The sequence below is a fragment of the Labrus bergylta genome, chromosome 6 (genome assembly GCF_963930695.1).
Source record: "Labrus bergylta chromosome 6, fLabBer1.1, whole genome shotgun sequence".
Lineage (NCBI taxonomy): Eukaryota > Metazoa > Chordata > Actinopteri > Labriformes > Labridae > Labrus > Labrus bergylta.
The window spans coordinates 7398457-7413395 of NC_089200.1; the positions used below are offsets into that span (position 1 = coordinate 7398457).

The following is a 14939-nucleotide window of genomic DNA, read 5'->3' on the forward strand; positions in this document are numbered from 1 at the left end:
TTTTTATCAACATGGCTGATATTTTTCTTTGACTGTTTCAGCGCTTCTGTCATATGAGTAAAGGTTATCTGAATCTGAGTGAAGGGGGGGGGGGAGATGGAGGGAGGGAGAGCACAAAGAAAGATGGAAAAAGAGAAGGTGAGAGAAAGGTCATGTCCACTGATACCCCAGCTCAAAAGAGGAGCGTGGACCGCTGCTATGGTGGAACCACACACACCATGATGCACTGACACACACACGCAGCAGACAGAGCTATGTTCGGACCCCCCGACAGGTTGTTGCCCTTTAGAGAAGCTGTAGACACAACCTCTGCCTAGGGGGAAAAAAGTCGCTGATAGGATTCCTGAGATAATTCAGGAGCTGTCAAAACAATGTTTTAAACCCTTCTAAGATCTCAGCGTCTCAGTGTTTACTCTCGCTCTAATTTTCTTCCCCTGTTTTTCCTAACTTGATGTTTGTCTGCATTTATGGAGCGATCTGCAGTTGCCATGGAAACCAAGTGTCATAACCACTTGTGCAGTGTATCCTGTTAATCCTGGCGTACCACTAAAGAGAATATTGAGGAGGTGTGAGAGTGAGAGCGAGAGCGAGAGAGAGAGAGAGAGAGAGAGAGAGAGAGAGAGAGAGAGAGAGGAGAGCAGAAACGGAGGAAGAAGCGTAAGTGAAAGATAAGAGAAGATCTCACAGGTCAGGATCTGCAATATGTATTCTTTTATTTTCTCACAAAGCTCAGGGGCAGCAGAGTCACACAAAGGACTCAGTGAAAGAAAGAGTCGGGCAAAGATCTATTTACCAGGCTGGTGTTCATAATGGATGTCATGTTCTCTTCTTACAGTCCTCCTAAAGGTTGTTTTGAAGCAGCTGGCTTAATCATTGATGGACTGATATTATATTAAAAATGTGTTGTGAATGGGGCCTCGTGTTGCAGCCAGACGCCTCTGCATGCTATCCAGTGTTCCTACACATCTTTTAGATAATAAATATAAAGTTTTCCACCTTGCCAAATGTCTAAATATTTCCTTCTTTATCTTTGGATAAGCATCGATGGGTAGCATGTCTCCTGTGCCTTTTTTCAAACTAGAACGACCATATTTGGTAAGAAGTTGTCGATCATTCGTAGCCACATCCTAAAGAAACCCACCATGTCGGTTATCAGAGACATTTACCTGCTTTGCTTTGTTTTACTCACATCATTTGTTTTACTCACATCATTTGTGTATGTGTGTATTTACAATACGTTTTTACTGTTTTCTTTTGATTACTTTCTGTATCTAAATCTTATTTTTACCTTCTGTTTATACCTCAACTTGTATTGCCTTCTTAGATTTTGTCAATTGTTTTATTATCATCTTGGGAAATGTTTGAAATGCTTTTTGTGCCTGTGTAAAGCACTTTGAATCGCCTGCTGTCTGAAAGGTGCAATATAAATAAACGTGCCTTGCCTAAAGCGAACCCTGCTTTATCGTCCACTTTATTTAAATGGCACCAAAATGACGAGCTCGTTTCTCCCTTTCTTTTCCACTCAGGACCGAGTGTTCTGGACGGACTTGGAGGATGAAGCGATATACAGCGCCAACCGGCTGACGGGACACGATGTGGCGAAGGTGGCCGAGCACCTGAACAACCCGCTGGACCTGGTGGTGTTTCATGAACAGAGGCAGCCCAAAGGTAAGACCTACGATACATTCTTAGTTCATTGTAAATCAACAACTACAACTAAGAAGACATGAGTGTTTTTATTTAGCTATTTTGAGTTTTCAGAGCAGCATGGGGAAAGAAAACGCAGATCACAGGAAGCTGATGAGATGTAGAGCTACAGCTAAAGAAAGAGGTGTTTCGTGTTGGCCAACTAAGTAAAATGATTAAGGATTTAAATGCAGAGAAAACAAACCATAGGAAGAAATCGTTTTAGCATCGGCCTCCTTGCTAACACAGTCTTGAATAATCCATATATAGACCAAAGAATCCTCTTATTAAAACTGTCTCAAACAACAAACAAACAAACAAGCGGATGTGTGTGATTAGATCGATGAGTATGCAGTGAATGGAAAATGATATGTTGTGATGTAGTATGGATGGAAGCATCCCAGGTGTCAGTCCAAACACCTGTCTATGTGTGTGTGTGTCTGTCTGTCTGTCTGTCTGTCTGTAAGTGTCAAAGAGTGTGTTTTCCTGTTTTGGTCCCTCCTCTCACTCAGAGCTCAAAGCAGTCTTGTGTGAGTGTCAGTAGGGAGCTAATTGCATTCTCTCATTAATAAATCAGGAGTTCGGCTCAAATTGATCTCACAGAATTATACTCCTTTATTTCCATAATCCTACAAAAGCAAGTCTTAAAACAACCATTCTGAATAATCTCCAGCTGCCCTGAGAAGATATTAGTCATGAAATATTTGATTATACATAAAGTGACCTTCATGAAGAAGGGTGCAAGGTCAACTCTTCCCTTTTGTTTCGCTTCCTTTGTCTCGCTCTTTGGTTTCTCTTTTTGTATGTGTGTGTGTGTGTGTGTAAGAAAATACAGACTATTCTTGACATATCACAAATATGAGGATGTGGTAGTACAGTAGAAAAAATGTGGACGGGTTTTTAAACTAAAAGTGACAATGTTTGGACGACAGGTTGGATACACATTGTAAAGCCAAAATACATTCAACCACAGTAGCAACCTCTTATGGCGCACTCACACTGGGTAATCTGTACCGTGCCCATGCATGTGTGACCCTAAAAGTCCAGTTCGTTTGACTAGTGTGAGTGCTCTGTAACGCGCTCAAGCATGATACACTTCCTTGGCCCAGGCACGGTTGGAAGACATGGGCTTCGGCACTGTAGTAGGGTATGCAACGTGGACATGACGACGCCAACTTACAAAATCAAAAAATGAACGAAGCTTCCTGATGACTTAAAGCCATTGTGTCATATTACAACATGATGCCATATGTACAAGAGGTAACCGTGTTCAGGCCCGGTTGGAGTTTACAGAGGTTAATACTGAATATCGACCAATGGTTTTCCGGATTCGCTCAGTTAGTAGATCAAGCACACAATAGGCTACAGTCCTTAATGCACTGGCTGCAGGCTCAGTTTTTGAACCCGGCCCTCCACACACCTCTCTCCTCCCAACGTTTCCCGTGTCTCTTCAGCTGTCCAGTCATTGAAGGCAAAAAGGCCCATAAATGACCTATAAGAAAACATGTCAGGGGTTACATCCATTTGGACTTTTATTGGCACCAGTGTTGCTCCTTTTTATCAACTAGAAAAAATGCACATTTAAGACTCCTCCACAATGGTTTCTACATTTGATACCAAGAGGCTACATCCACATTTACAGTCTGTGTTCACAGTAAGCATCCACACATTCAACTATAGCACCAACTTCTTCAACATGGGTGCATACATCCTCAAAAGAGTCTCTCTTCATACCCTGTCGTTGTTGTTGTTTTTTTTCTATTATTCATCCTTGTATTTTTTTTGTTGTCCATCCTGCTGTGCTTTGAAACCTTTGGTTCTATGTCTTATTCTAGACCTTAGAGAGGCTGCTGAAATTCAGAGTGGACAATTGAACTATTGCAGCTTGGGATGTGATTCCTGCAAACTTTCATCTCAGATAGTCTCTCTTCACCCCTTATCTGTATCTGTCCTTGTTTCCTTCTTACTTTATTTCTTCTTTTGCACCCATTTCTCTCAATTTCCTGCTCTTTGATTTCATTTCTCTTAAAGTTCCTCTTCCACCTTTCTTTCTCTTTTGTCCACTAGCACAGACTTTCTAAGGTTTTTTCATGATGTGTCATGGCATTTTAAAGGTTTGGTTTTAAGCAAAGTGCTTCATTTCTTCTTAATATGGAGAGCAGGTATGGAAGACATTTGGAGCTTTTGAAGAATTTTCATTCCGACAGCTGTTCACATTACATACTTCTTATTCTGAGCTACTGTACATCAAGCATGAATGTATTCCCAGCTTATTAAAATCCGACTGTGTGTAGTGAGTGATGTTTCCGCCTCCCTGCAATGGTTGATGATTCCTCTGATGTGCCGCTCTTGAGAACCCCGCACATGTCAGGAGGCAGAATCGACCACGATCTGACCTAATTCTGGTGCTTCCCCACATGACAAGAGTAGCGATATTTTTCTCCGCCAGGCTGAGTCTTCGCTTTGGAAACCCAAATGTAAATTTTTCATTTGAGTGCTGAGATTAAAAAATAAAGTTTAGACATCCCCTGCCTTAAGCTAAACATCTCCTCAGTGGGCCGTGAAAATAAAAAGGTAATGGCATAAATGTAGCTCCCTCAGTGAAAACTCAAAGAGTTGCCTGGGAATCAGACGATCTGCAAGCTCCTGTTTTATTTGCTCTGGCAGTTGCATCTGGTCCCCTTCAGTTCAGACAGATTCATATCCAGCCTGATTCAGGTCAAGCTAATCACAACAGTTCATCTGAAATAGGAAGGCTTAGAGCCATTTAGACATATCTGTAAACAACCAAGATGGCTGCTGCTGATGTGGAATATTCTGAATTTGCTGGCAGGTCTTTTTCAAACCATCTACTACAAGTTATGACTTGGTATCTGGGGGTCACAACAGTTTTTTTTTACACTTTGTAAGGTCTAAAAACAAGAAGGAAACTGTTTTAAGTCAATGTAATGTGATTAATATGAATCATTTTAGTTATAAAGTTACCATATACAATGTTAAAAATATCATTATATTGTGTATGTTGTCATTTTTGGTATACATTTTGGTTATATTTAATTCTAAGATGCCAAACAACACCTGTCAAAGGGGTTGCTTATGAAAATCAGCCTTTTGGCTAACGCAGGGAACATTAACATTTGTGTGAATGTTGACTGTGTATATTGTCCCTTTTCAAATAAACACCCTTACCCCAAACATTTTTGGAGGTTTGGGCTTTTGCCTTTATTTGATAGGACAGTAAAAGAGCAGGACATTGAGTAGAGAAGCTGGGGAATGACATTTGGGCCTTGAATTCAAGCTGCCTGCTTGAATGTCTATAGCCTCCGTATGTGGGGAGATAGCTAACCATTACAACATCAGCACCCTGATTAATATATAAATAAATACGCTGATGTGTGTTGCAGTTGTATAAGTTGTGCTTAGTCACTTTAGTACAAGATTTCTCTTTGTGGTTTTGATTGAAAAAAGTTTTCACGCAGCATCAGTACCACTTTTTACGAATTTTACAAGTTTTTTTTATGCCAATAAGACTCAAAAAAAGGGTCTGCATTTATTTTTCATGAGCATTTAAATACTCCAGTCAACAGTACATGTACTCATCACCTTCGATATGACATGAAATTGTAATTATAGACATTTGAAGAAAGATTTAATGTCATTTTAATACATGTAAGGCTTCCACGTGTATGAAGAAAATCTACTTGTGTTTGATTTGTACGGTAGAAGTTCATCTCTTTTTTCTATTTCTTCTTGTCTCCTTAAAGCCCCCGACACCTGTAACATGGGCAGTCTGCCGAATGGAGGCTGTGAATACTTGTGTCTGAAGGCCCCTCAGATCACAGACCACTCCCCCAAGTACACCTGCGCCTGTCCCGACGGCATGGAGCTGGGACCGGACATGAGGCGCTGTGCAGTAGGTAAGTCGCTCTGAACGATTAATCACAGAGTCTAAGGGACACGCTCTTAATTAACAGGATCTTGCTGAGGAGTGTCACACAATGTCCACATCACTGTAACCATGGAGACGACGAGATGATGAAGTGCTAGGTCATGAGGAAATTCAACTGGTTTCGTTCTCACAGCACTGCTTAAAGGAGTTCACCTCGTAATAAAGTATTTAAACATGTCTTGAAATAAATCTTCCACTTTAAACTATTCACTGTATTGGGGGTATCCAGTGTATGCATGGATGGTTTAGGGAAGTATTTCTCACGCCAATCTAGGAAGGAAGAACGTCTTATTCCCGGTCGTGTATGATAACTCAAATCTTGGCCTGTCATGTTAAATTTGATTTCAGTACTTCATCCTGGGCGGCTAGACCAAGACCAACTCATTCCTTAATAGTTTTCAGCGCTAGAGATGAAGTCCTGCTGAGGGTTTTCCCTCGTGTGCGAATCAAATGTAACGTTTGAGGAGATCCACTTAATCCTCTGAACACTGTCACTTTAAACCCATTTCTTCAATCAATCTTTATTTGTGTTGCGCCAATTCATTACAAATGAAGACCTTACTCTTTGTTTTATTATCTATGAAGACCCAACAGTAATCCATCATGAGCACAAAGCAACATTTAGCAAAGTTGCAGTGGCAAGAAAAGCTTCCTTTAGGAGGCAGAAAGCTCGAGCAGAACCAGACTCATGGTGAACAGCCACCTGTTGAACTGTGATGGGCTTTGAAAGGGGGATAGAGGGGGATGCAGGGAGGAGGATAGATCATGCTAAAGTGCTGGGATGTTGATGATGAAAATGTGAATAAAAACAGAATGCAATGGCTCGCAAAACATTTAAACCCCATGTTTGATTGATTTTAGATTTGATTTGATTTGTTTTGGAAAATGAACTGCCTGAAATATGCGTTCAATTTTGATGCCAACAACATATAAGAAGTTGGGACACTGGCAACAATAGGCTGGAAAAGTTGTGAAATACTTCTAGGTTTATTGGCGGCAGGTTGTTAATATGATTGATTATAAAAAAGAGTTTCACAGAGAGGCTGAGTCCTTCTGAAGTAAAGAAGTAGTATTTGTCTTTGAGCTGATTTTAACTTAATATGGGGTTTCAATGTTTTGCAAATCATCACATTCTGTCTTTATTGGAATTCATGCAGTGTCCCAAATTTTTAGGAAATGGGGTTGTGCATACATTAAATGCTAAACATACAGTATTAACCCTTTGAGTTCTAGCATACAAATGAATGTGCCACTTTATACACCACATGCCTTTTGTGATTTCAATTGTTGGAGGTTTTTTAAATTCCTCATATCCCTAGAATCTGTACAACTACAGCTCATTAGGTTATGAACTGTATGTCGCTTAACCATATTAACTAATTAAAAATATTGATCTCAGCCTTTTCTTAAAAGTACGCGATAACCAATCAATACAAAACCTTTTTGAATGTAGAAACATGGAAAAAAAAATATTCCTTTACCTTTAAGAAATAATTTGAACAGTTTCATTTTTTAAAGTTCAAGATATATAATCATTGTCATGAGCAGAGGGCAACGGTGGTTTCATGTTTTTTTGTAAAGCTTTATTAGCCTATAATCGACACAATCACGAGCTAATGTGAGTTTTGTCATTTATTCTGTGGCTATTACGGTGAATTGAAACAGGATTATGCGATCAACAATATCCCGAGGCCAGATAGCTCTACATTTTTATCACTGCATGTACCCTAACCTAATGTTATTGTAGGATAGATACAATTTGATGATGTGAAAGGAAGTCTTAGCTTTCTCTTGCAAGAAGAATGGCGGCTTTAGCAATTATAGTTTTTATTTTAGATCGGTTTTTAACAGGCTTATATGAAAAACCCATCTGTTTTCAAAAGCTTCTTAATAAAAAGGCTTAAACACAAATGATTCATGATTATGATGTCGGCTCTTCTACACACCAAAGCTCTTCAATTAATACCCATTCATATTTATTTAAAATCGCAGAGAAATAGCCTATTGACTACAGCTAATACGATCCAAATTCAGTATTCACCGAAGTCTGCCTAAAAAAAAAAAAGAAAAGCGGTATTAATTATGATTGATCTCATGCCAATTCCTTCAGAGGAGATGATACCTGAGGTGACTGTAATGCTATCTTGGGAAGTGGGTCAGAATTCTCCCAGCTTACCTGTGTTTCCAGCTCACTCCTTTATTACACTGACCTTACTTCACCGCACAGCCAGCCCCACGAGTACAGTCGCTTCATTTCACAACTGTTAAGCTGTTATCCTTAATGAACCTGTTCTGTTTTGCACTTAACGTTTGCACATGCGAGGGGGGGAGGAAGCTCACACAGAGATGATGATATATGTAGGCTACCATCCAGAGAATTCCTCTGAGAATGAATGGGGGAGGAAACATGGCCATGCAGCGTGCAGAGAACCTTTGCACTTAAACTTTTTGGAAATCCCAATGCAGTACAAGTATTTCTGCTGAGCACTTATTAAGTTTTAATGAAAAGGCCTCTGCATTATGTTCTTCCAAATTTAAGTCTTAGGCTATGTCAGCTAGTTGTAACCTTAGAACATGGCCTGATTATACTGAACTTTAACCCTTAAAGGTCACATATTATCCTCCTTATTAACAAGTTAAAATAAGTCTTAGAGCTCCCCAAAACATGTCTGTGAAGTTTCCTGCTAGAAATTCCACTCCAATCTTGTATTTAAGCATGCCTATAAACCCCTCAATTTCAGCCCTGCTCAGAACAGGCTGTTTCTGTGTCTGTAGCTTTAAATACAAATAAGCAGTGTCTGACCACGCCCCCCCCTGGAAGGTGATGTGGCTTGGGCTCTCTCACACCATGCCCTGCTGTTTACGGTAGAAAGGTGGAATACGACGGCCGAACAAACACTAAACTGTGTGATTGTCACCCACCTGAAGGAAGGGGTTTAGGCCCTTTGTGATGTCACAAAGGGAAAATCTCCAAACGGCCTGTTTGAGCACACATTTTCTGAAAAGGGGAGCAGGCAAAAGACGGAGAAGATGGACTTTTCTCATGATTGGGGGGTTTGTAGACAGACTAGAGACACCTATTAGTGTAAGAAAAACATAGTGAAGGGTATTTTGCATAATATGTGACCTTTAATATTATTTATTTCAGTTTGATATATATTGGTTGCCCCATACAGTTGTCATGAATAAATATAAATAAATCTAGAGACCTAGAGAGAGAAGTGCAGGTGTTGGCACATTAAGCAGAATAATACAGTAAAACAAAATATGCTTAGATATCCTTAGGATACTTTGACTTTTTTCACAAACAGTTGCTAGCTGTTAGCACCTTTAAATAATAAAATGCTAATCCTGACCGCCCTGTTTTTTTTTCTTGTACAGTTCGGCCAAGAACGACCACAACAGCCTCTCCATCCACCACCACCACTACACCTCCCACCACAACCACTAAAACAAGCCCAACAGCAACTAGCACAACAACTCCCCCTCCCACCGCGACTTCCCCTACGACCACCGCCTCAAGCACGACCACCGCCTCTCCTGCCACGACGCTCAGGCCCACATCCAGACGTCTGACGACCCCGGCCCCTCCTCAGACGCCCAGGAGAACCTCTACGGAGCATCCTCGGACTCGCTCATCCACGAGTACAGAGACGACCACTTTCAAAAGTCAGAGCTCCACTTCCACGCACACACCCCTGCTGGGCCCAGTGGCACCCAATCAGAGAGAGAGCAACGGCAACCTCTCCCACAGAGGTAAGGGTCGTGGGGAGCGGGGTTTGTGCATAGGAAAGAGAGTTTGTGTGAAGTGAGTGTTTAGCAAGCCGCATGTGTTCTTCCGCGAGTTATAACCACCTGTCATTATTGCAGCAGGGAGCTGAAAACCACTACTTACATCAATTCCGCTCCTCTCTGTGGATCCTCTCTTTCTTTGTCTGACCATCTGTCTTTCCACTGTCCTCTTTCCTTCGCTGCTTTTCTCTCTTTTCCAAACACACACACACGCTTACACTCACTCTCTGGCTTGTGTGTCTCTCGGTTTGCTTGCACTTGGTCCCTCATGAGCAGCGTGTAACAAAGCTGTCGAGCTAACAAATGACAGTCCTCTCGATTCTCACCTGCCACCCCTCATCACTCATCCTCACTTTCTGACAGCCTTTCTTACTCTCTTTGTCTTCCTCTCTCTCTCTCTCTCGCCCTGTTTTCTCTCAAACTGGCAGCATTTTTCCGTCCTCGCACCAATCAAGCTTTACTGGCGCAGAAGAAAAATACTGCTTTACAGTTTGTTGCCCAGACAAGCAATGACAGCAGAATATAACAGCAGTAACAATGGTTTTCAAAGCCACGCTAAGACTCAAATTGTATTTGACAGCGTACTACAATCCTTGATAGTACGGCAAAGTAGAAATTGATAAACCACTGTGTTGCACACCACATGCTGTGGTGTTATTTTGTTGCAGAAATCAGTGTTTTCAGCTCTCCCCTTGAATCTTTGTGGCCTTTGCTACACAGACATTAACAAGAGATAGTTGTAGCTGTCAAACTGCCAAGGCAGCTATTGCTCCTCAAGCCATGTTTTCTTTAAAGGAGATGAAGGCTAACACATTCAAACAGGTTACTTTTTATCCTTTTTATCTCTTTATTATGTCTGGTCTATTGCATGCTTACTTCACTGCCCCTGCATCATCCTTTTCAGAACAAAGTAGGAAGCCACAACTTAAACATACAGATTGTTTCAGATACACATACAAGTACACATTTACTGTGCTGGACTGTTTATTAGTATCGGCAGTTCCTCCAGGACAGCCTAAACCTGTTTTCAGGTATCAGCCAGTATGATAGTAACGCACCAACCCCATACCAATGATCGAAAGTATCCAAAAGTACCAAAACCTTTTTTTTAAACGGCGATCTTCAGTTCTGTTTCAACCAAAAGCTGCAGCAAGTGAAAGAGAGAGAGAGAGAGCACTGTTGTAAATGTACAAATATTATGGCAACGTTTGAAACATTAGTCTCTCTCTCTGTTTGGAAATTTAAAACAAAAAATTATCCAATACTGGGCGCCTTGGACTTGCATCAACTTTAGTTTCTAACACCATTTGACGGAAACAGGACGTCAGAAGTGGATGCAATCAGCACCCTCTCTAAGCTGTGAACTTTTGCTACTTATAAGCTTAGCTTGTTTTTAAAGGAAGAATCTGCAACCTTTTGATGCAGTAGATGTCGCCCACGAGCACCAGCATGAAACCAAAACAAACTGCTGTTTGACGACACCTCCTCCATACTTAAAGCCTCCGCTCTCCTCCAGCAACATACTTCAAACACCCCACACCACAATTTAGCGCAAGCAGTGTGCCATATTGTCCTTTGCTCTAGCTGCAATTGTCTGTGGCCTGCATTGATGTGTTAGCAGGCTAATGTTAGCACACTTCAGTTAGCTAATTGCTTCACATTGCATGTAAATTGATACTCAATGACCGTGGCTTAAAAACGCTTATGTGACATCAAAATAAGCAGTGAGTATGTTCTTCTTCTTCTTCTCTCTAGTCCTTGACTAAAACAGCTTTATACAGAAGGAGAGGAGTCGGCCGGCCGTCCATGTAAACCCGATGTAAACATGGCTTCGACAACAACACAGTCAGCATATTTCTGCTATATTAATTTCTGTAAAATGTTGCACATTCTTTTCTTAATTCTTTAATTGTGTCACTTTTTTGGGAGAAAGATTTCTGCAGTGTTCTAAGTGAGGCCATAGTAGACATCATATCACATCAATACAGGGTTAGAAATTCAATCTACAACTCTGAAATAATATTCATTTTATTGTGCTAATATCAAAAACTTACTAATTTTTAAGTCTTGCTTTCTTCATATGATTTAAGAAAAGAAAAAAAAAACAGTTTTGGGCACTTTTTTTAAAATCATGCATTATTCATTACGCTCGTTACACATTTTAGAAAAAGCATGAGGTCATTTCTTATACTTTAATGACACAGCCTTCTGCTTCAAAGTTAATAAAATATGAACAGAAGAAACTGAGTGAAGCAATAAAGTGGTCAGCAAGTGAGAACGTTTGCAAGCTGTTGTACCGCGTTTGAACTCTGATTTTACAATATTGCATTTACATCACAGACATTTTTCTTGTTAAATTGAGAAAGCGGGGGAAGAAGGACTGAGGTTGCAGGAGCCATGCAGCGGAAAATGAGAAAGAGTGGATGATGAAATAGGGTGTGAAAGTTGAAGGAATTGGAGACATAGGGAGGGCACGGGCAATGAGTGAGATGAAAGGCGAGGAGTAAAACTAAAGGTTGTTAAATTAAAACGACAGTGAGAGACAATAACGAGGAAAAAAAACAATGAACTGGGCACAAAAGGAATCATGACATTTTGCCATATGAGCAGGGAGGTGGGGAGTTATGAAGTGTAACACTTTTGGGGGGAAAACTGAATTTACTGGGATGAGAAAGGAGGGGGTGAAAAAAAAAAAGGGAAGGAGAGAAAGTGATTTTCTGGGAATTATAAAGAATGGCTGCTACAGCTCGTCTCATCACTGTGGGGGCTGAAGGTGTTTTTTTTTCCAGAGTTACTAAGATGCAAGAACATGTTTCCTCTGGTCTCTGAAGTTGTCAGCCTCCTCACTGCAACCGCAAGTGCTCCAGATGAGAGGTGGAGCAGATGCAGATGAGAAAATGGGGCACGAACAAGACGCGTCTCCAAACCCACGGGCCATGTGTTATGATTTTCAACTCAGTGCACACTGTCAGGTTTTGCCGGCATCAGCTGTTACCCGTGGTGCCGCGCCGTGGCTGGCATGGTGGAGCGAGGAAGAGCCAGGAGTTTCAGGAATAAAAGATAAACCACAGCTGGTACACAAAGCTCGTACATCCAGGCTCTTAAGAAGTGGAAACCTTCGCTCTGGAAAGCAGAAATTATTAATCGATGTTTCCGCAACTTTGGACAGCGCCAGAAAACGCTGTTCTCGCCTTTACGGGGTCAGGACAGTCAGTCTTAAAACTATAATCAAGGGCCCGTATGAACATTGTAAAAAGTTTGGGCCTTAAGCTAATATGAGGATTCAGCAGTCTGAGTAACACAAATAAGGTTAGTGCTTTTAGAAATAAAAAAAAATCCCCTGGGATTGTTTTTAAGCATGAACACACAGACTGAAGAAACAAAGAGCTGGATTTTTGCTACAAAAAGAAACTCTGGAAGATATGTAATTAATTTGATGGACTCAAACTGCTTAATCATGATTGGAATATTGCAGACCAAAGTTTTTTCTTAGGTTTGCAAAGTCCGTTGGTCCTCCTTCAACCGTTCTCTTTCAATGACACTCCGCCATTATGCCTCTAAAATCAGCGTCCCTGAGTGGGCGGGGCCATCTCTCTTCCTCCACATGGTGGCGGGGCGAACAGTTGGGCAAGGAGGAGGTTCACGCTGGGAAAAAAAAAAAACGTTTGAAACATGTCTGAGCCTCTGAAACATAAACAAGCTGAAGGACGCGCCATCCCGTCAGTGTGAACACAGAGGTGAGAACAACAAACCCAGAGGGAGTTTGACTTCACTCTTTTTAGAAAGTCATTACTCAACAGTTTATTTAGTTAGAAAATAATTTAAAATATGCTATATTAATGTTTAAAATGTTGCATATTATACCTTTAAAGACCTGGGAAAAAGAACGGCTTTGGACACTGTTTCTTCAGTGACAGCCTCATACCGACAAATAACAAAACAAAGGCACACTGACATCACATTTAAGGCTTTTACAAGTCTTTGTTTGCTTTCCAAACATAGTAAAATATACTGTAGTTAAACTATACATAATGATATGTCTGTATTAACAGGAGCCAAGAATGGGGCTATAAATAGCATAGGTTTTCATGGATACAGACATTAACAAATGATTTGAGCTTAAAATTCCTCCAGCATTAATACTATTAATGAATTAAACTAATTTTCCTCCTCTTTCTTCTCTTTTCTCTTCTTTGTCGCCCTTTTCGAGGACTGCTTCTTTCATGCTGCTTTAATAAGATTCTATTAATCCGCCTTTTAGAGTCTTAGCACCCATTGGACATCACTCATACTTATGCACTTCTGCTGACTCAGGACTCAGAGGCTTCACTGCTCAGTCTGAGGTCCGGTCACCTGCTGTGCCTCTTTATGTTACAGTGTGCATATTAAGTGAGAGTGTGGAAGTGTGTGTGCACTTATTGAAAGGCTTTTCACCCCCCCCCCCCCCCCCGTTATTATGGCATTTATGAGCAAAAATATGTGTTAATGGTCCAGCCCCAATCCTTCAACTCCCATCTGTGCCTTCTGCAGACGTACGGCTCACGCAGCTCTCCTTCCAGGATGAGCCAATCAGTATGCAGGACCAGCCCTGTGCTCTCTTCTGTTAATCTTCCTCACTACACTTCATTAAAGCCATCTGATCACACTTTGGCTAAATGCTAGCCTGCTGCTAATGGGAGTTTTGGGAGCGGGATTCATGTCAAGCTCAAAAAACAAACTATTAGGGTTAAGGTTGACGGGGAGGGGGAGGGGGCTTCAAAACATGCATGGAATAAAAGAATCCTGCATGTCATTATGGCTCAAACAATGGCTTTTAAATTGATACAAAGTCATGTTTTCAAGTTCACTCTTAAGGTTTTCCAAAGCAACAACCATTTGTCAAACTTATAGAAAGATATTTTTCTTGCTGAAACAAAATTTGCTTTTCAGTTATATTTGTGATGCATTACTTCCTGGATTTGCATTCGTCTCCTTTTGGATTAAAAGCGATCTCATTGCTTTTTATAGCATCCTGGTATGATTCACATTAACATACACTGTAAAAAAAAAAAAAAAAATAAATAAAAGGCAGCAGCCCAAAGTGAAATCAGATGGGGTTCTTTCTTCTCCCCTTACGTTATGCAAATATTTTCCCCAGCATATGGTGCTTTAAAGTTGTTTTTCTCTCTCGTAGTAAAGGTCTTACGGGATGGTGTTTTGGATCCAAACTTTTTTTGCTCATTTTTTTATTTTCCTTTCTCTGTCTCTGTTCTTCTCAGCTGCGAGTGATCACTACCTCATAGGTAACAACATCACAGTAGCTGTTCTGGGGATAGTCATTCCTATCGGTGAGTACTCTTTACTTTCCCGCTGTGTTTTGCCTTTTTTTGCTTTCTGTCCGCCTGCTTCTCCCTTCTGGCTCGCTTGTCGCTCAAGTCCTGCATGCTATGTGTGCATCTGTGATTTCATGTGTCTGGCTCTGTGTGTGTGTGTGTGTGTGCGTATGTGAGTGTGAACTTGCATATATTTTCTA

The 14939-nt window shown here is 40.9% G+C and overlaps 1 protein-coding gene across 5 annotated transcripts in view; it reads left to right on the forward strand.

The window, feature by feature from the left end:
* The window catches only part of lrp8 (low density lipoprotein receptor-related protein 8, apolipoprotein e receptor), a 181571-nt gene that overhangs the window by 159662 nt on the left and 6970 nt on the right, over positions 1-14939 (forward strand). For 4 of the 5 annotated variants that reach the window (XM_020633705.3, XM_020633707.3, XM_020633706.3 and 1 more), the window contains exons 14-17: positions 1527-1668; positions 5451-5603; positions 9017-9391; positions 14686-14754. In XM_020633705.3, coding sequence (XP_020489361.2) covers positions 1527-1668; positions 5451-5603; positions 9017-9391; positions 14686-14754 — 739 coding nt within the window. Of the gene's footprint in view, positions 1-1526; positions 1669-5450; positions 5604-9016; positions 9392-11182; positions 11710-14685; positions 14755-14939 lie in introns of those variants that run through there. The other variant, XM_020633709.3, reaches the window with a different exon arrangement.